General features: G+C 51.9%; 1 protein-coding gene across 7 annotated transcripts in view; it reads right to left on the reverse strand.

The window, feature by feature from the left end:
- The window catches only part of cep112 (centrosomal protein 112kDa), a 93,316-nt gene that overhangs the window by 66,994 nt on the left and 10,687 nt on the right, over positions 1-15,635 (reverse strand). For 4 of the 7 annotated variants that reach the window (XR_004220625.1, XM_031894239.1, XM_031894233.1 and 1 more), the window contains exons 6-19: positions 15,131-15,208; positions 11,568-11,615; positions 11,281-11,358; positions 8,148-8,234; positions 7,363-7,462; positions 7,154-7,272; positions 5,658-5,801; positions 4,890-5,044; positions 4,654-4,783; positions 4,384-4,476; positions 4,247-4,306; positions 3,942-4,021; positions 2,240-2,375; positions 421-528 (exon numbers count right to left, since the gene is read on the reverse strand). Coding sequence is in view for 6 of the 7 variants with exons in the window: in XM_031894239.1 (XP_031750099.1) it covers positions 421-528; positions 2,240-2,375; positions 3,942-4,021; positions 4,247-4,306; positions 4,384-4,476; positions 4,654-4,783; positions 4,890-5,044; positions 5,658-5,801; positions 7,154-7,272; positions 7,363-7,462; positions 8,148-8,234; positions 11,281-11,358; positions 11,568-11,615; positions 15,131-15,208 (1,416 nt within the window). In the remaining variant the exon portion in view is untranslated. The remainder of the gene's footprint in view (positions 1-420; positions 529-2,239; positions 2,376-3,941; positions 4,022-4,246; positions 4,307-4,383; positions 4,477-4,653; positions 4,784-4,889; positions 5,045-5,657; positions 5,802-7,153; positions 7,273-7,362; positions 7,463-8,147; positions 8,235-11,280; positions 11,359-11,567; positions 11,616-15,130; positions 15,209-15,635) is intronic. The other 3 variants (XM_031894235.1, XM_031894236.1, XM_031894238.1) reach the window with 3 other exon arrangements.

Genomic DNA, 15,635 nt, shown 5'->3' on the forward strand with positions numbered 1-15,635 from the left:
ACCGGCAGCAGAATTTGGGTGGAATGAGAACAATTTGAAAGAAAACAAGGTGCTCGCTGTGAGATGTGTGTGGTCCGCAGGCAGCAGCCGGGCAGGGTCTCAGCACCAGCCTGGGAACGGGGGGGTGACGTCAGCGGATCAGCGCCGCCCCCTGATAGGGCAGCCCTGCTACGGAGCTGGGGCAACGATTCTATTTGTATCCTCAAATGTTCATCTTCCCTCAAAGTCTTCAGGAGGTCAGACGGGGTCCTATGTTATATCATAGTAGCCAAGAAGAGTGAAGCCATTTATATGATTAAATAATGGTACCGGGGGGGTTCCATGGTCAAAAGCTAAAGGAGATTTACCTACAGTGCCCACACCGCTGAGAACTTCTTTAGAACTTCAGCAGAATTCCCCGCAGCCCAAACGGAGCCTCACCTGCTGCTCATATCGGTGTTTCAGATCCTCCAACTGGCGGCTGAACTCCTTGCTCTGCTTTTCTCGGAGAAACTTAGAGCGGCTGAGGTCGGCCTCCACCTTTTCCATCTGTAAAGAAGAAATAACCTGCAAGTGAGGCCACATGTGTGCGGTGCTGGGTCCATTTCACCCAGAATCCCTGCCTGGGAAGGAAGCTGTACGATTAGGGCAGAACTGGAGGCCCATGGGCCGGATGTGGGACTCCAAAGGATTATTATGGCCTCCAGTCTGCTCAGCAGCTCCATAGTGTTCACTATATGGAATTATTTGTATATAATACGGCCCTGGAAGGTGCTATATGGGAAATGTAATAAACTGGGAAACACTGGATTAGGGGATTGGACAGAGGGGCAGACACCATGTAATTGGATTTCCATGTTTGTCATCCCAGCAGACACAGTGAATAGACCCCCCTATGGGCTTTTCAGTGAATGGAAGACTCTCAAGGGATTTACTATTAAACAGATTTTTTTTAATTTAATATCATGATTATCCACTTTCTAAAATCAAGGAGTCAGGAACGGGTGCCCTCCTTTGATCTGGCACTGGGGGACAGACTGCAGGGAAAATCCTAAATCCAATAAACCCAAAAACAGAGCAAATTATAATTGTGCCCAATTCTGTAGCTCCATAAACACCTGGCTGCCTGCAAAATAAGTGGCACTGGGCATGTAGATGGGTGTGATTCCCTATGGGCACTAGCGCCAACACTTCCCAATAACATCACTGGGATCTGTTACAGGGAGTAGGCATGGCGTAAACATTAGGGTACCTATGGGAGTAGGCATGGGCGTAGGCACTGGGGTAATCATGGGCATAGGCACTGGGGTAATCATGGGCATAGGCACTGGGGTAATCATGGGCATAGGCACTGGGGTAATCATGGGCATAGGCACTGGGGTAATCATGGGCATAGGCACTGGGGTAATCATGGGCATAGGCATTGGGGTAAGCATGGGAGTAGGCATGGGCATAGACATTGGGGTAAGCATGGGAGTAGGCATGGGCATAGACATTGGGGTAAGCATGGGAGTAGGCATGGGCATAGGCATTAGGGTAAGCATGGGCGTAGGCATTAGGGTAAGCATGGGCGTAGGCATTAGGGTAAGCATGGGCGTAGGCATGGGAGTAGGTATGGGAGTAGGCATGGGCATAGGCATTAGGGTAAGCATGGGTGTAGGCATGGGCATGCAGCTGTGGGTCATTGGCTGCCATTGTGACGCTGAAGACCCTTCTTGCAAGAAGAATATCCCATACGGCAATGTCACTGCCAGCCTGCCCACATAAGAGGGACGACTGGAGAGGAGTAGCCTGAGGAGCTTACTATCTGCTGTTATACTGAGACACAGCACAGCAATGGCACAGCCAAGAGCTGATAGAAGAGGCTGCTGAGAATGGGACATTGTGCTCGGGTTCCCATAAATCTCAGTAGAGGAGGCTAAGAATACCCATGATCCCATGGGATAGTCGTAACTCTGCAGCCATAAATTTCCCTTAGGGGGGCTGCTCCAGGCAGGAGACATATAGGCGGTCCCTGCTGACTGGGGAACATGCTGCGTATGTGAAGGCTTCTCGGACTGCAGGGAACCGAGAGGCTCTGGAACTTGAGCTATTTCCTGATCTCGGCTGGAAACTATAAATCTGCAGCCGCTCCGGCTTTGTTCTGAGGATCAATCACTGGGCTGAAACTCTCACGGAACAGCAAAGATCAGAGAGAGGGATGGGCACTCGCTGGCTCCAACTGTCACCTACCCACCGGCTGCCACTGTCACCTCCTCACCTGCTGCTTCAGCTCACTATACACTGTCTCGCTGTTGGCCTCCACCTGGCGCTTAAACTCTTCCAATGCAGCGTCGGCCTGGTGGGCTTGTACCCTCTGCAGCTCCTTCACTTGCACCAGCGCCTCCTCCTTCTCCCTGTGCCAGAGAAACGGGACAAGCGTCATACTGGGTGCACCGTGGGGGGTACCTATAGGTACTGCAATGGGCTTACTCTACCCTGCTAACACTATGGCACCTCCTACCCATATGTATAAATACAAATATACAGAGAAGGAATGTTCTGGGCACACAATAAGCTGTACCCCCATACTGTACTGTCTAAGGGAAACACTATGGCACCCCCTACCCATATGTATAAATACAAATATACAGAGAAGGAATGTTCTGGGCACACAATAAGCTGTACCCCCATACTGTACTGTCTAAGGGAAAGACTATGGCACCCCCTACCCATATGTATAAATACAAATATACAGAGAAGGAATGTTCTGGGCACACAATAAGCTGTACCCCCCATACTGTACTGTCTAAGGGAAACACTATGGCACCCCCTACCCATATGTATAAATACAAATATACAGAGAGGGAATGTTCTGGGCACACAATAAGCTGTACCCCCATACTGTACTGTCTAAGGGAAACACTATGGCACCTCCTACCCATATGTATAAATACAAATATACAGAGAAGGAATATTCTGGGCACACAATAAGCTGTACCCCCATACTGTACTGTCTAAGGGAAACACTATGGCACCTCCTACCCATATGTATAAATACAAATATACAGAGAAGGAATATTCTGGGCACACAATAAGCAGTGCCAGAAAGTAACAGTAATGCCCCGATGCCTCTTCTGTACGAGCCCTAAATTCAGCCCCCGGGGAGGGGAGTGAGCGGCTCATATGGAGCAGATTAGGCTGCAGGTGGTGAGCCCCAGGGGGACGGTGCAGGATGATATTGCCTTTGATGTGTGTGTGGCACAAACAGCGCTTTGTTCTGAATCAGTCGGGCATGAATGTCCCTCCCCACCTGCCCTGCCAGGAACAAACATAGGGATTGTGCCCAGCTGCCCCACGCAGGGATGTACATGGCAGCTGCCACTCAGGCCCCTGATTCATGGCACCCAACTATCATTCTCTGAGCAAAAAGATTCTGCTAATCCAACAGGTACCCCTCCAGCTCTGACCGATGCCCCCGAGCCAAGGGCAAAGGAAAGCTCAGTACTGAATCAGGTAGGAAAACACTGAATCTGGTAGGAAGGTAAAACTGGGGCATTTTTGTGGGTTATGTTCCCATAAATTAATGTGATCCTATATTTTATATAGTGCCAACCTACTGTGCCCAGTGTCATCAATCAGTCCCTGTCCCTTGCCCTACTGTCCCCGTCTTGCCCTACTGTCCCCATCTTGCCCCACTGTCCCCATCTTGCCCCACTGTCCCCATCTTGCCCCACTGTCCCCATCTTGCCCCACTGTCCCCATCTTGCCCCACTGTCCCCATCTTGCCCCACTGTCTCCATCTTGCCCTACTGTCTCCATCTTGCCCTACTGTCTCCATCTTGCCCCACTGTCCCCATCTTGCCCCACTGTCTCCATCTTGCCCTACAGTCTCCATCTTGCCCTACTGTCCCCATCTTGCCCTACTGTCCCCGTCTTGCCCCACTGGGAGCTGAATGAAAATGGTTGGCGGGGGCACTTACTGTAGAAGCACTTCGGCCTTAGAGATCTGCCTCTGCGCATTTTCTCGCTCCTCCTCCATCTTGTGCTGCAGCTCATGTACCTGCGAGTGATACGGTCTCATGAGACACCCACTTTATAGCAGCCCTCTCTTGCCCCCCAGGCATGATGCTGACTATCCAGGGCAAGGGCACCTGCCTCTGTTCAGGGGTGTTGGTTAAAGACAGATTGGCATGTGTATCATGGGCATCAGCCATACTAATAACAGAAACCGTATGGTAGCCCCGCCCCCCCAGTCTTACACTGTCCAATACCATTTGCCCATTACCTTTCTCTCACTGGCACGTTCCAGACTCATCTTCTCCTTCTGGAAGCCCCCCTCTTGCTCCTGCACGGAGGGAAACCCCTGTTAGTTACAATGCTCCCTACTAGTACCCCCCCCAGGGCCTACACATACAGGCTTACCTGGAGTCGCTGATGCATTCTATGCTCCGCCTCTTGCAGCTGCTGCTTTAGTTGGGAGACCTTCTCTTCCAAGTCCCCAATGGCATTGGCTGCCTGTGGGGCAGAACATGGATCCTTTAGGCTAATGGACCCCCAAACCCAACCCTGGTGCAGCTACAGAACTGGAATGTGGGTTTTTCCTGTACTATAAATGTATATGGCCTCCTACTTGCCTCTTGGTATGCAGAGCCCTGGAACGTTTGCCCCAGGTAGGGGTATATAGAAACTTACCTTAACTGCCTGCAAGGCATTCTGCTGGGTGATGTAGTTGATGTCGGAATCAGATTTGCCCTTCAGCTGCTGAATCTGCCTCTCGTGGTCCTGCCGGTGGCGCTCTCGCTCCTGCTCCAACAGCGAGCACCTACCATGGCACGGAAAGGTTTACACAGCCGCCCCACTCACCCACAGGGGCAATATCATTACAGAGGGACAGCACCCCCACCCATGGGCCCATAGGTGCCACCCACCTGGCTTTAGCATCCTGCAGGTCCCTGCTCACTGATTGGTGGACTTTGTCAAGCTCCGCCTTCTCCTGAGCGAGTCGCTGCCGCTGTGCGTTACTGCTTTCCGCCTCCACTGTCAGCTGCTGCACCCGCAACTCCAGCTCCTTCACTGTCTGCGCCTGAAACACACGCACAGCATGGAGCACACGCATTGAACACGCAGCATCATAGCCCCCAATGATGGATAATTCCCATGTTCTTTGGTTTGCCCCACCAGGGCATTAAGCTCTCCCTCTCTACTCACCAAATTAGACAGGCTCCTCTCCCCAGGCAGCAGTGCTGTAAATGGCAACAGGCATTCCCATAGAGACAGCGAGTGCTATTGCTAGTGTATACCTGCGTGTCGGTGCGCCCCCCTATACAAGTTAGTGTGCCCCCCTAATACGTGTCAGTGTGCCCCCTATATGTGAGTGATACTAGCATAGGAGACATGTGGCTATAATGTAGCCCTTACTCCATCTTGCCCCTCTGTCTCCCACTTGCCCCTCTGTCTCCCCCTTGCCCCTCTGTCTCCCCCTTGCCCCTCTGTCTCCCCCTTGCCCCTGTCTCCCCCTTGCCCCTGTCTCCCCCTTGCCCCTGTCTCCCCCTTGCCCCTGTCTCCCCCTTGCCCCTCTGTCTCCCCCTTGCCCCTGTCTCCCCCTTGCCCCTGTCTCCCCCTTGCCCCTCGGCCGGGCACAGACAACCAGAGGGTCACAGATTGGCAGCTTTGTGCCCCGTAGAAGTGAAACTTACAGTCGCCTTGCTCTGCGCCACGTACTCGGACTCCATCTTGAGAAGCCTCGCGTTGGTGTCATCGAGCAGCTGCTGAATGTTCTCTGTGTGTTTTTTCTGCAGCTCGAACTTCTCCTGCTCCATCTCTGCTACTGCGCTGTGTAACTGGCACACACACGGGACAGGGTCAGCCCTGGCACCCACACCCCTGGCACAGAGTCAGTGCTGGCACCCTACCCCCTGGCACAGAGTCAGCACTGGCACCCTACCCCCTGGCACAGAGTCAGTGCTGGCACCCACTGGCACCCTATCCCCTGGCACAGAGTCAGCACTGGCGCCCACACCCCTGGCACAGAGCCAGTGCTGGCACCCACTTGCACCCTACCCCCTGGCTCAGAGTCAGTGCTGGCACCCACTGGCACCCTACCCCCAGGCACAGAGCCAGTGCTGGCACCCACTGGCACCCTACCCCCTGGCACAGAGCCAGTGCTGGCACCCACTGGCACCCTACCCCCTGGCACAGAGTCAGTGCTGGCACCCACTGGCACAGAGTCAGTGCTGGCACCCACTGGCACAGAGTCAGCACTGGCACCCAACCCCCTGGCACAGAGTCAGCACTGGCACCCTACCCCCTGGCACAGAGCCAGTGCTGGCACCCACTTGCACCCTACCCCCTGGCACAGAGTCAGTGCTGGCACCCACTGGCACCCTACCCCCTGGCACAGAGCCAGTGCTGGCACCCAACCCCCTGGCACAGAGTCAGCACTGGCACCCTACCCCCTGGCACAGAGCCAGTGCTGGCACCCACTTGCACCCTAACCCCTGGCACAGAGTTAGTGCTGGCACCCACTGGCACCCTACCCCCTGGCACAGAGCCAGTGCTGGCACCCACTGGCACCCTACCCCCTGGCACAGAGTCAGCACTGGCACCCTACCCCCTGGCACAGAGCCAGTGCTGGCACCCACTGGCACCCTACCCCCTGGCACAGAGTCAGTGCTGGCACCCACTGGCACCCTACCCCCTGGCACAGAGTCAATGCTGGCACCCACTGGCACAGAGTCAGTGCTGGTACCCACTGGCACCCTAAACCCCTGGCACAAAATCAGTGCTGGCACCCATTGGCAACCAAACCCCCCCCTGGTACAGTCAATGCTGGCATGCTAAACTCCTGGGTCAGAGCTGGCACCTTAAACCCCTGGCAGAGAGTCAATGCTGGTACCTACAACCCCTGTCACAGTCAGTGCTGGCACCCTCCCTCCATCACAACATCAGTGCTGGTAACCACTGGCACCCTAAACCCCTGGCACAGGGTCAATGCTGGAACTCACAACCCCTGGTACAGTCAGTGCTGGCACCCACTGGCACAGAGATCATGTACAATCTACAGGGCAGGCCTGCACATTAAAGTGTTTAACTCATGGCACAGGGAGGCAAGTGCAGTGTGGGCAGGAAGGTTTTGGTGGGGCAGGAAGGTTTAGGTGGGGCAGGAAGGTTTGGGGGGGCCGGAGGTACCCACCTTCCTCTCCCACTCGCTGTTCAGCGACTCGCCGCTCTGCTCGCACATCTTCTTCAGCTCCGATATCTGGTTCTCCTTGGTCTCTCGGATGAGCTGGGACTCTCGCAGCAGGGCCTGCACTGTCACACACACCCGCGGGGTTATTATCTACATAATATTATAAACCCCGAGGGAGAGAGAGAAACTGCCCCTCAGTGGGGTATAATCACCTTTCTTCTCCAGTTTCCGTATCGTCTCCTCCGACTCGGCCTGTTTGGTTCTGTACAGCTCCTTCAGTTCCTCCGTCTCGCTGTTCTTTCTGTCCAGGATCTTTGGGGCAGAACAAACCCAATAATAACCGGATCAGTCCGGTACCCTACATCCCTATCTGGCCAATGCCCCCAGGTACTCCCCCCTGGACCTGCCGTGCCCAACTGCCAGCTAATCATTTCACCTTAAAGTTTCCTTTTAGTACGATGTAGAGAGTAATATTCTGAGACAATTTGCAATTGGTCTTCATTTATTATTATTTGTAGATTTTAAGTTATTTAATTTTCAGTTCAGCAGCTTTCCAGTTTCGCGTTTCAGCAGCTAACTGGTTGCTAGGGTCCGTTACCTTAGCAACCATGGACAGTTTGGATGAGAGACTGATGCATGAATAGGGGAGTGGCTGAGTAGAAAGACAAGGAATAAGAAGTAACAATAACAGTAAAACTGGAGCCTCACAGAGCATTCGGTTTTGGCTGCCAGGGTCAGTGACCCCCATTTAAACTGGGCTGCTCTCTTTCCCATGGTCAGGCAGGGGGCTGGGCACTGAAGTAACGGAAAGAGCTGATAGGACTGAGTAATGTAAAACTAGAGCTCCCTCTAGTGGCCACAGCACTGTCAGCCCCCTTTACTCTGCCCACACAGACACATAAAATAGTGAGTGGTGCCCAGTCTGTTGCAAGACAATGAGTGACTGTAGGGGGTCTCTTGCGTGACTGCAACCAATGTCTCTCTTCTTCCAACTCACCTTCTGTACATCAGCATCGTGTTTCTGCTGGAGCCGCAGCTTCTCCTCGTGAAACTTGGCTTCCATGGCTTTGGTCTTCATGTCCCCCTGTAACAGTGCGAGAATTATTCAGCTGTGTGCCCAGAGCATTCCTTCTCTGTATATTTGTATTTATACATATGGGTAGGGGGTGCCATAGTGTTTCCCTTAGACAGTACAGTATGGGGGTACAGCTTATTGTGTGCCCAGAGCATTCCTTCTCTGTATATTTGTATTTATACATATGGGTAGGGGGTGCCATAGTGTTTCCCTTAGACAGTACAGTATGGGGGTACAGCTTATTGTGTGCCCAGAGCATTCCTTCTCTGTATATTTGTATTTATACATATGGGTAGGGGGTGCCATAGTGTTTCCCTTAGACAGTACAGTATGGGGGTACAGCTTATTGTGTGCCCAGAGCATTCCTTCTCTGTATATTTGTATTTATACATATGGGTAGGGGGTGCCATAGTGTTTCCCTTAGACAGTACAGTATGGGGGTACAGCTTATTGTGTGCCCAGAACAATCCCTCTCTGTATATTTGTATTTATACATATGGGTAGGAGGTGCCATAGTGTTTCCCTTAGACAGTACAGTATGGGGGTACAGCTTATTGTGTGCCCAGAACATTCCCTCTCTGTATATTTATATTTATACATATGGGTAGGGGGTGCCATAGTGTTTCCTAGACAGTACAGTATGGGGGTACAGCTTATTGTGTGCCCAGAACATTCCCTCTCTGTATATTTGTATTTATACATATGGGTAGGAGGTGCCATAGTGTTTCCCACAGATAGGACAGTATGGGGGTACAGCTTATTGTGTGCCCAGAACATTCCCTCTCTGTATATTTGTATTTATACATATGGGTAGGGGGTGCCATAGTGTTTCCCTTAGACAGTACAGTATGGGGGTACAGCTTATTGTGTGCCCAGAACATTCCTTCTCTGTATATTTGTATTTATACATATGGGTAGGGGGTGCCATAGTGTTTCCCTTAGACAGTACAGTATGGGGGTATAGCTTATTGTGTGCCCAGAACATTCCTTCTCTGTATATTTGTATTTATACATATGGGTAGGGGGTGCCATAGTGTTTCCCTTAGACAGTACAGTATGGGGGTACAGCTTATTGTGTGCCCAGAACATTCCCTCTCTGTATATTTGTATTTATACATATGGGTAGGGGGTGCCATAGTGTTTCCCTTAGACAGTACAGTATGGGGGTACAGCTTATTGTGTGCCCAGAACATTCCCTCTCTGTATATTTGTATTTATACATATGGGTAGGGGGTGCCATAGTGTTTCCCTTAGACAGTACAGTATGGGGTACAGCTTATTGTGTGCCCAGAACATTCCTTCTCTGTATATTTGTATTTATACATATGGGTAGGGGGTGCCATAGTGTTTCCCTTAGACAGTACAGTATGGGGGTACAGCTTATTGTGTGCCCAGAACATTCCTTCTCTGTATATTTGTATTTATACATATGGGTAGGGGGTGCCATAGTGTTTCCCTTAGACAGTACAGTATGGGGGTATAGCTTATTGTGTGCCCAGAACATTCCTTCTCTGTATATTTGTATTTATACATATGGGTAGGGGGTGCCATAGTGTTTCCCTTAGACAGTACAGTATGGGGGTACAGCTTATTGTGTGCCCAGAACATTCCCTCTCTGTATATTTGTATTTATACATATGGGTAGGAGGTGCCATAGTGTTTCCCACAGATAGGACAGTATGGGGGAAGAAGCAAAGTAGTGATTGTTGTGGTTATTAGAATGCAAGCTTAGGGCCGAATGCCTCTCTTGCAAAGCTCAGGCCACAAAAAAGAAACCAAAGTATTTTTGGTTAAGGCTATGAATGACTGTGGGTACCGCGTGGTAATTGAGAACTGGGTGGCACAGAACCGCACATCCGAGCCCTTGGGGTTCTCCAGATGAACTATATTGTTTCCTTATCCATCTTTTTAAGAGAATGAGCTAAGAGCTGTGCGTGTGAAAGCAGTTCCTGCCTGACCATGGGAAAGAGAGCAGCCCAGGAGCAGGAAGTACAGAGAATCAGAGCTCTGTACCTGGGTAAGTACTGGGGGGAGATTGGATTCACTTACCCAGGGGGAGGTTCCTGCCTGACCATGGGAAAGAGAGCAGCCCAGGAGCAGGAAGTACAGAGAATCAGAGCTCTGTACCTGGGTAAGTACTGGGGGGAGATTGGATTCACTTACCCAGGGGGAGGTTCCTGCCTGACCATGGGAAGAGAGCAGCCCAGGAGCAGGAAGTACAGAGAATCAGAGCTCTGTACCTGGGTAAGTACTGGGGGGAGATTGGATTCACTTACCCAGGGGGAGGTTCCTGCCTGACCATGGGAAAGAGAGCAGCCCAGGAGCAGGAAGTACAGAGAATCAGAGCTCTGTACCTGGGTAAGTACTGGGGGGAGATTGGATTCACTTACCCAGGGGGAGGTTCCTGCCTGACCATGGGAAAGAGAGCAGCCCAGGAGCAGGAAGTACAGAGAATCAGAGCTCTGTACCTGGGTAAGTACTGGGGGGAGATTGGATTCACTTACCCGGGGGGGGGGGTGTAACACAGTATATAGGGGTGGGTAGGGAAGGGCACAAAGCAGAGGTTTATCAGAGAAACAGGAGCTTCTCTTTCCCCTTTGAAGTTCTGAGCCTCATGTTCCCAATGCAGAGGATTCTCAGGCCACAGAACTCCCCTCTTCCTGCCCCGACACAGAGGGAACTGGGCTGGGTGGGGGGCTTTGAAGTGGTTCCCTGTGGCCCCTGACTCAGGCATTCCACGAATGTTTAACCCTCTGTGAGTCTCACCCCGAATTGTGCTCCTCAGCTGTCGGCCTCATTCTCCTGCAGATACAGGGCAGGGCGCCCCCATAAATCTTTAACCCCTTATATAGAGGCAGGGCAGGTACATACAGCTTTAACCCCTTATATAGAGGCAGGGCAGGTACATACAGCTTTAACCCCTTATATAGAGGCAGGGCAGGTACATACAGCTTTAACCCCTTATATAGAGGCAGGACGGGCTCATACAGGTAGTGGGGTTGTAACTACCCATGGGCACTGCTCCAGTTGCCCCTGACTCTGGGAGACAAGTTACCTCTTTCTCCTGTAGCCGAGACAGCGCTTGCTCATCCCAGGAGCCCCCCACCTTTGCCTGGCTCATTCTGGGGCCAATCTGTTGGGAGAGGAAAGATTCCATTTACATACGGCAGTTGGAAGTGACAGGAAGGCAGGGCAGCATCTCTATAGAATGGCTCTATGCCCCAGGGGTGGGCAAGCAGGGCATGCTGGGAGTGCTAGGCATCTACACACAGACACACTGGGCACCTTAATTAAATTACATATGGGCAGGAGCTGCCAGTTCTGTAGCGCAGCCGCACGTACCGGCGACAGGGTGATGGGCTTCTCCCGCAGGTACCGAGGGTTTTCAATCTGTTGAAATAATATTCATTAATTATCCACTGACCATAGAACTTTCTACTACTACTCACTGAGAGGGAGACAGCAGGGCAAGATGGGGACAGCAGGGCAAGATGGGGACAGTAGGGCAAGATGGGGACAGTAGGGCAAGATGGGGACAGTAGGGCAAGATGGGGACAGTAGGACAAGAGGGAGACAGTAGGACAAGATGGGGACAGTAGGGCAAGATGGGGACAGTAGGGCAAGATGGGGACAGTAGGGCAAGATGGGGACAGTAGGGCAAGATGGGGACAGTAGGGCAAGATGGGGACAGTAGGGCAAGATGGGGACAGCAGGGCAAGATGGGGACAGTAGGGCAAGATGGGGACAGTAGGGCAAGATGGAGACAGTAGGGCAAGATGGAGACAGTAGGGCAAGATGGGGACAGTAGGGCAAGATGGGGACAGTAGGGCAAGATGGAGACAGTAGGGCAAAATGGAGACAGTATAGAAAGATGGAGACAGTAGGGCAAGATGGGGACAGTAGGGCAAAATGGAGACAGTATAGAAAGATGGAGACAGTAGGGCAAGATGGAGACAGCAGGGCAAGATGGAGACAGCAGGGCAAGATGGGGACAGCAGGGCAAGATGGGGACAGTAGGGCAAGATGGAGACAGCAGGGCAAGATGGGGACAGCAGGGCAAGATGGGGACAGTATAGAAAGATGGAGACAGTAGGGCAAGATGGGGACAGTAGGGCAAGATGGAGACAGTAGGGCAAAATGGAGACAGTATAGAAAGATGGAGACAGTAGGGCAAGATGGGGACAGTAGGGCAAAATGGAGACAGTATAGAAAGATGGAGACAGTAGGGCAAGATGGAGACAGCAGGGCAAGATGGGGACAGCAGGGCAAGATGGGGGACAGCAGGGCAAGATGGGGACAGTATAGAAAGATGGAGACAGTAGGGCAAGATGGGGACAGTAGGGCAAAATGGAGACAGTATAGAAAGATGGAGACAGCAGGGCAAGATGGAGACAGTAGGGCAAGATGGGGACAGCAGGGCAAAATGGAGACAGTATAGAAAGATGGAGACAGCAGGGCAAGATGGAGACAGTAGGGCAAGATGGGGACAGCAGGGCAAGATGGGGACAGCAGGGCAAGATGGGGACAGCAGGGCAAAATGGAGACAGTATAGAAAGATGGAGACAGCAGGGCAAGATGGAGACAGTAGGGCAAGATGGGGACAGCAGGGCAAGATGGGGACAGCAGGGCAAGATGGGGACAGCAGGGCAAGATGGGGACAGCAGGGCAAGATGGGGACAGCAGGGCAAGATGGGGACAGCAGGGCAAGATGGGGACAGCAGGGCAAGATGGGGGACAGCAGGGCAAGATGGGGACAGCAGGGCAAGATGGGGACAGCAGGGCAAGATGGGGACAGCAGGGCAAGATGGGGACAGCAGGGCAAGATGGGGACAGCAGGGCAAGATGGGGACAGCAGGGCAAGATGGGGACAGCAGGGCAAGATGGAGACAGTAGGGCAAGATGGGGACAGTAGGGCAAGATGGGGACAGTAGGGCAAGATGGAGACAGTAGGGCAAGATGGAGACAGTAGGGCAAGATGGAGACAGTAGGGCAAGATGGAGACAGTAGGGCAAGATGGAGACAGTAGGGCAAGATGGGGACAGTAGGGCAAGATGGGGACAGTAAGGGGCAAGATGGGGACAGTAGGGCAAGATGGAGACAGTAGGGCAAGATGGAGACAGTAGGGCAAGATGGGGACAGTAGGGCAAGATGGAGACAGTAGGACAAGATGGAGACAGTAGGGCAAGATGGAGACAGTAGGACAAGATGGGGACAGTAGGGCAAGATGGAGACAGTAGGGCAAGATGGAGGCAGTAGGGCAAGATGGAGACAGTAGGGCAAGATGGAGGCAGTAGGACAAGATGGGGACAGTAGGGCAAGATGGAGACAGTAGGGCAAGATGGAGGCAGTAGGACAAGATGGGGACAGTAGGGCAAGATGGAGACAGTAGGGCAAGATGGAGACAGTAGGACAAGATGGGGACAGTAGGGCAAGATGGGGACAGTAGGACAAGATGGAGACAGTAGGACAAGATGGAGACAGTAGGGCAAGATGGAGACAGTAGGGCAAGATGGAGTAAGGGCTACATTATAGCAATATGTCTCCTTGGCTAATATCACTCACATATAGGGGGAACACTGACATGTATAGGGGGCACACGGTGAGCGGGCACAGGGTAAATGGCACCGTCTCTGCAGCTGTGAGCGGGCACAGGGTAAATGGCACCGTCTCTGCAGCTGTGAGCGGGCACAGGGTAAATGGCACCGTCTCTGCAGCTGTGAGCGGGCACAGGGTAAATGGCACCTCAGTGGCTGTGAGGGGGCACAGGGGGTGCACGGAGTGCCCTGGGGGTGATACAGTGCTGTACGTAAGGTAATGCATATGGAATGAGGCAACAGCTTGGCACTAAATGCCAGGGATAACAAGGGTCCCTGTGTGTGTGTGTGTGGGGGGGGGTACGTGCGTGACTCTCGTGCCCGCCTCTAATCTCTCATTCTAGGCATCTATTTGAGGTCCCAGCATGTCTCTGACAAACAGCCTTTATCTCCCCTTTAATCTGACTCAGGACAGACGCGCAGCAGATCCTGACGTCCCCCTATACAATGTCCCTCTGTCAGGGCCAAGGCACACGGGCCCCATAGGGCGCAGATTGGTACAATTAGGGCCCACACGTCCCTGCAGACAGGCTCCCTCCTTGTGCCGCGAGACAATGGACAGTGACCGTGCCAAACAGAGCGCTTCTCAGAGACAGCAATCAAAGGAGGCGAGACAAACGACTGCCATTAAACTGTCACAACAAATGGAGACAGTCAACGGGGATCAAAGAGAGACATGTGCCAGGGCAGGGGTTTATGGGGTAATTGCCCCTAGGGCGTCTCTCTTTGCCCCCAGCCCAGCTGCTTCTCCGTGGCACAATATGGCTGCCGCTATTGGAAAGGCTGCCGGCCAATCAACTGACGCCTAATTAAGGGGTGCAACCCCCATACTGTCTGTGAGTCTAAGGGCCAGGGGTGGGAGATTTCTCGGTTTTATACACAGAGACAAGCAGGTTTATTGGGGGCCCGGCACAGAAACGGGGTACAGTAGAGGGGTATGTTCGCCTTAGAGATGTGGAAAGTAATATTCTGAGACAATTTGCAATTGGTCTTCATTTTTTATTATTTGTAGTTTTTTAGTTATTTCAATATTTGTTCAGCAGCTATCTGGTTGTTAGGGTCCTAATGACAACAATAAAACTGGAGCCTCACAGAGCAATAGGGTTTGGCTGCCGGGGTCAGTGACCCCCATTTGAAAGTCAAAAGAAAAAGGGAAATAATTAAAAAATGATAAAAAAAATAAATAATGAAGACCAATGGAATTGACCATTCTATAATATACTGGGGGGGGGGCTGAATACTTCTGTCCAATATATCCCCTCTGCACCAACCCCACTGATTGTCTCATACTGAGCCTGATAATCACATTACCCCGAGATTCCAGCTGTTCAGCCGCGCTTCTATATCGCTGTCATCCATACTCTGTGCCGTCTTCCTCTTCTGTTCCACCTACAGCAGAAACACACTGTTAGGGTATAACCAGCAGCGCAGAACATTCCCTCTCTGTATATTTGTATTTATACATATGGGTAGGAGGTGCCATAGTGTTTCCCTTAGACAGTACAGTATGGGGGTACAGCTTATTGTGTGCCCAGAACATTCCCTCTCTGTATATTTGTATTTATACATATGGGTAGGGGGTGCCATAGTGTTTCCCTTAGACAGTACAGTATGGGGGTACAGCTTATTGTGTGCCCAGAACATTCCTTCTCTGTATATTTGTATTTATACATATGGGTAGGAGGTGCCATAGTGTTTCCCTTAGACAGTACAGTATGGGGGTACAGCTTATTGTGTGCCCAGAACATTCCTTCTCTGTATATTTGTATTTATACATATGGGTAGGAGGTGCCATAGTGTTTCCCTTAGACAGTAC

Source organism: Xenopus tropicalis, chromosome 10, assembly GCF_000004195.4.
Source record: "Xenopus tropicalis strain Nigerian chromosome 10, UCB_Xtro_10.0, whole genome shotgun sequence".
NCBI classification, from domain to species: Eukaryota; Metazoa; Chordata; class Amphibia; order Anura; family Pipidae; genus Xenopus; species Xenopus tropicalis.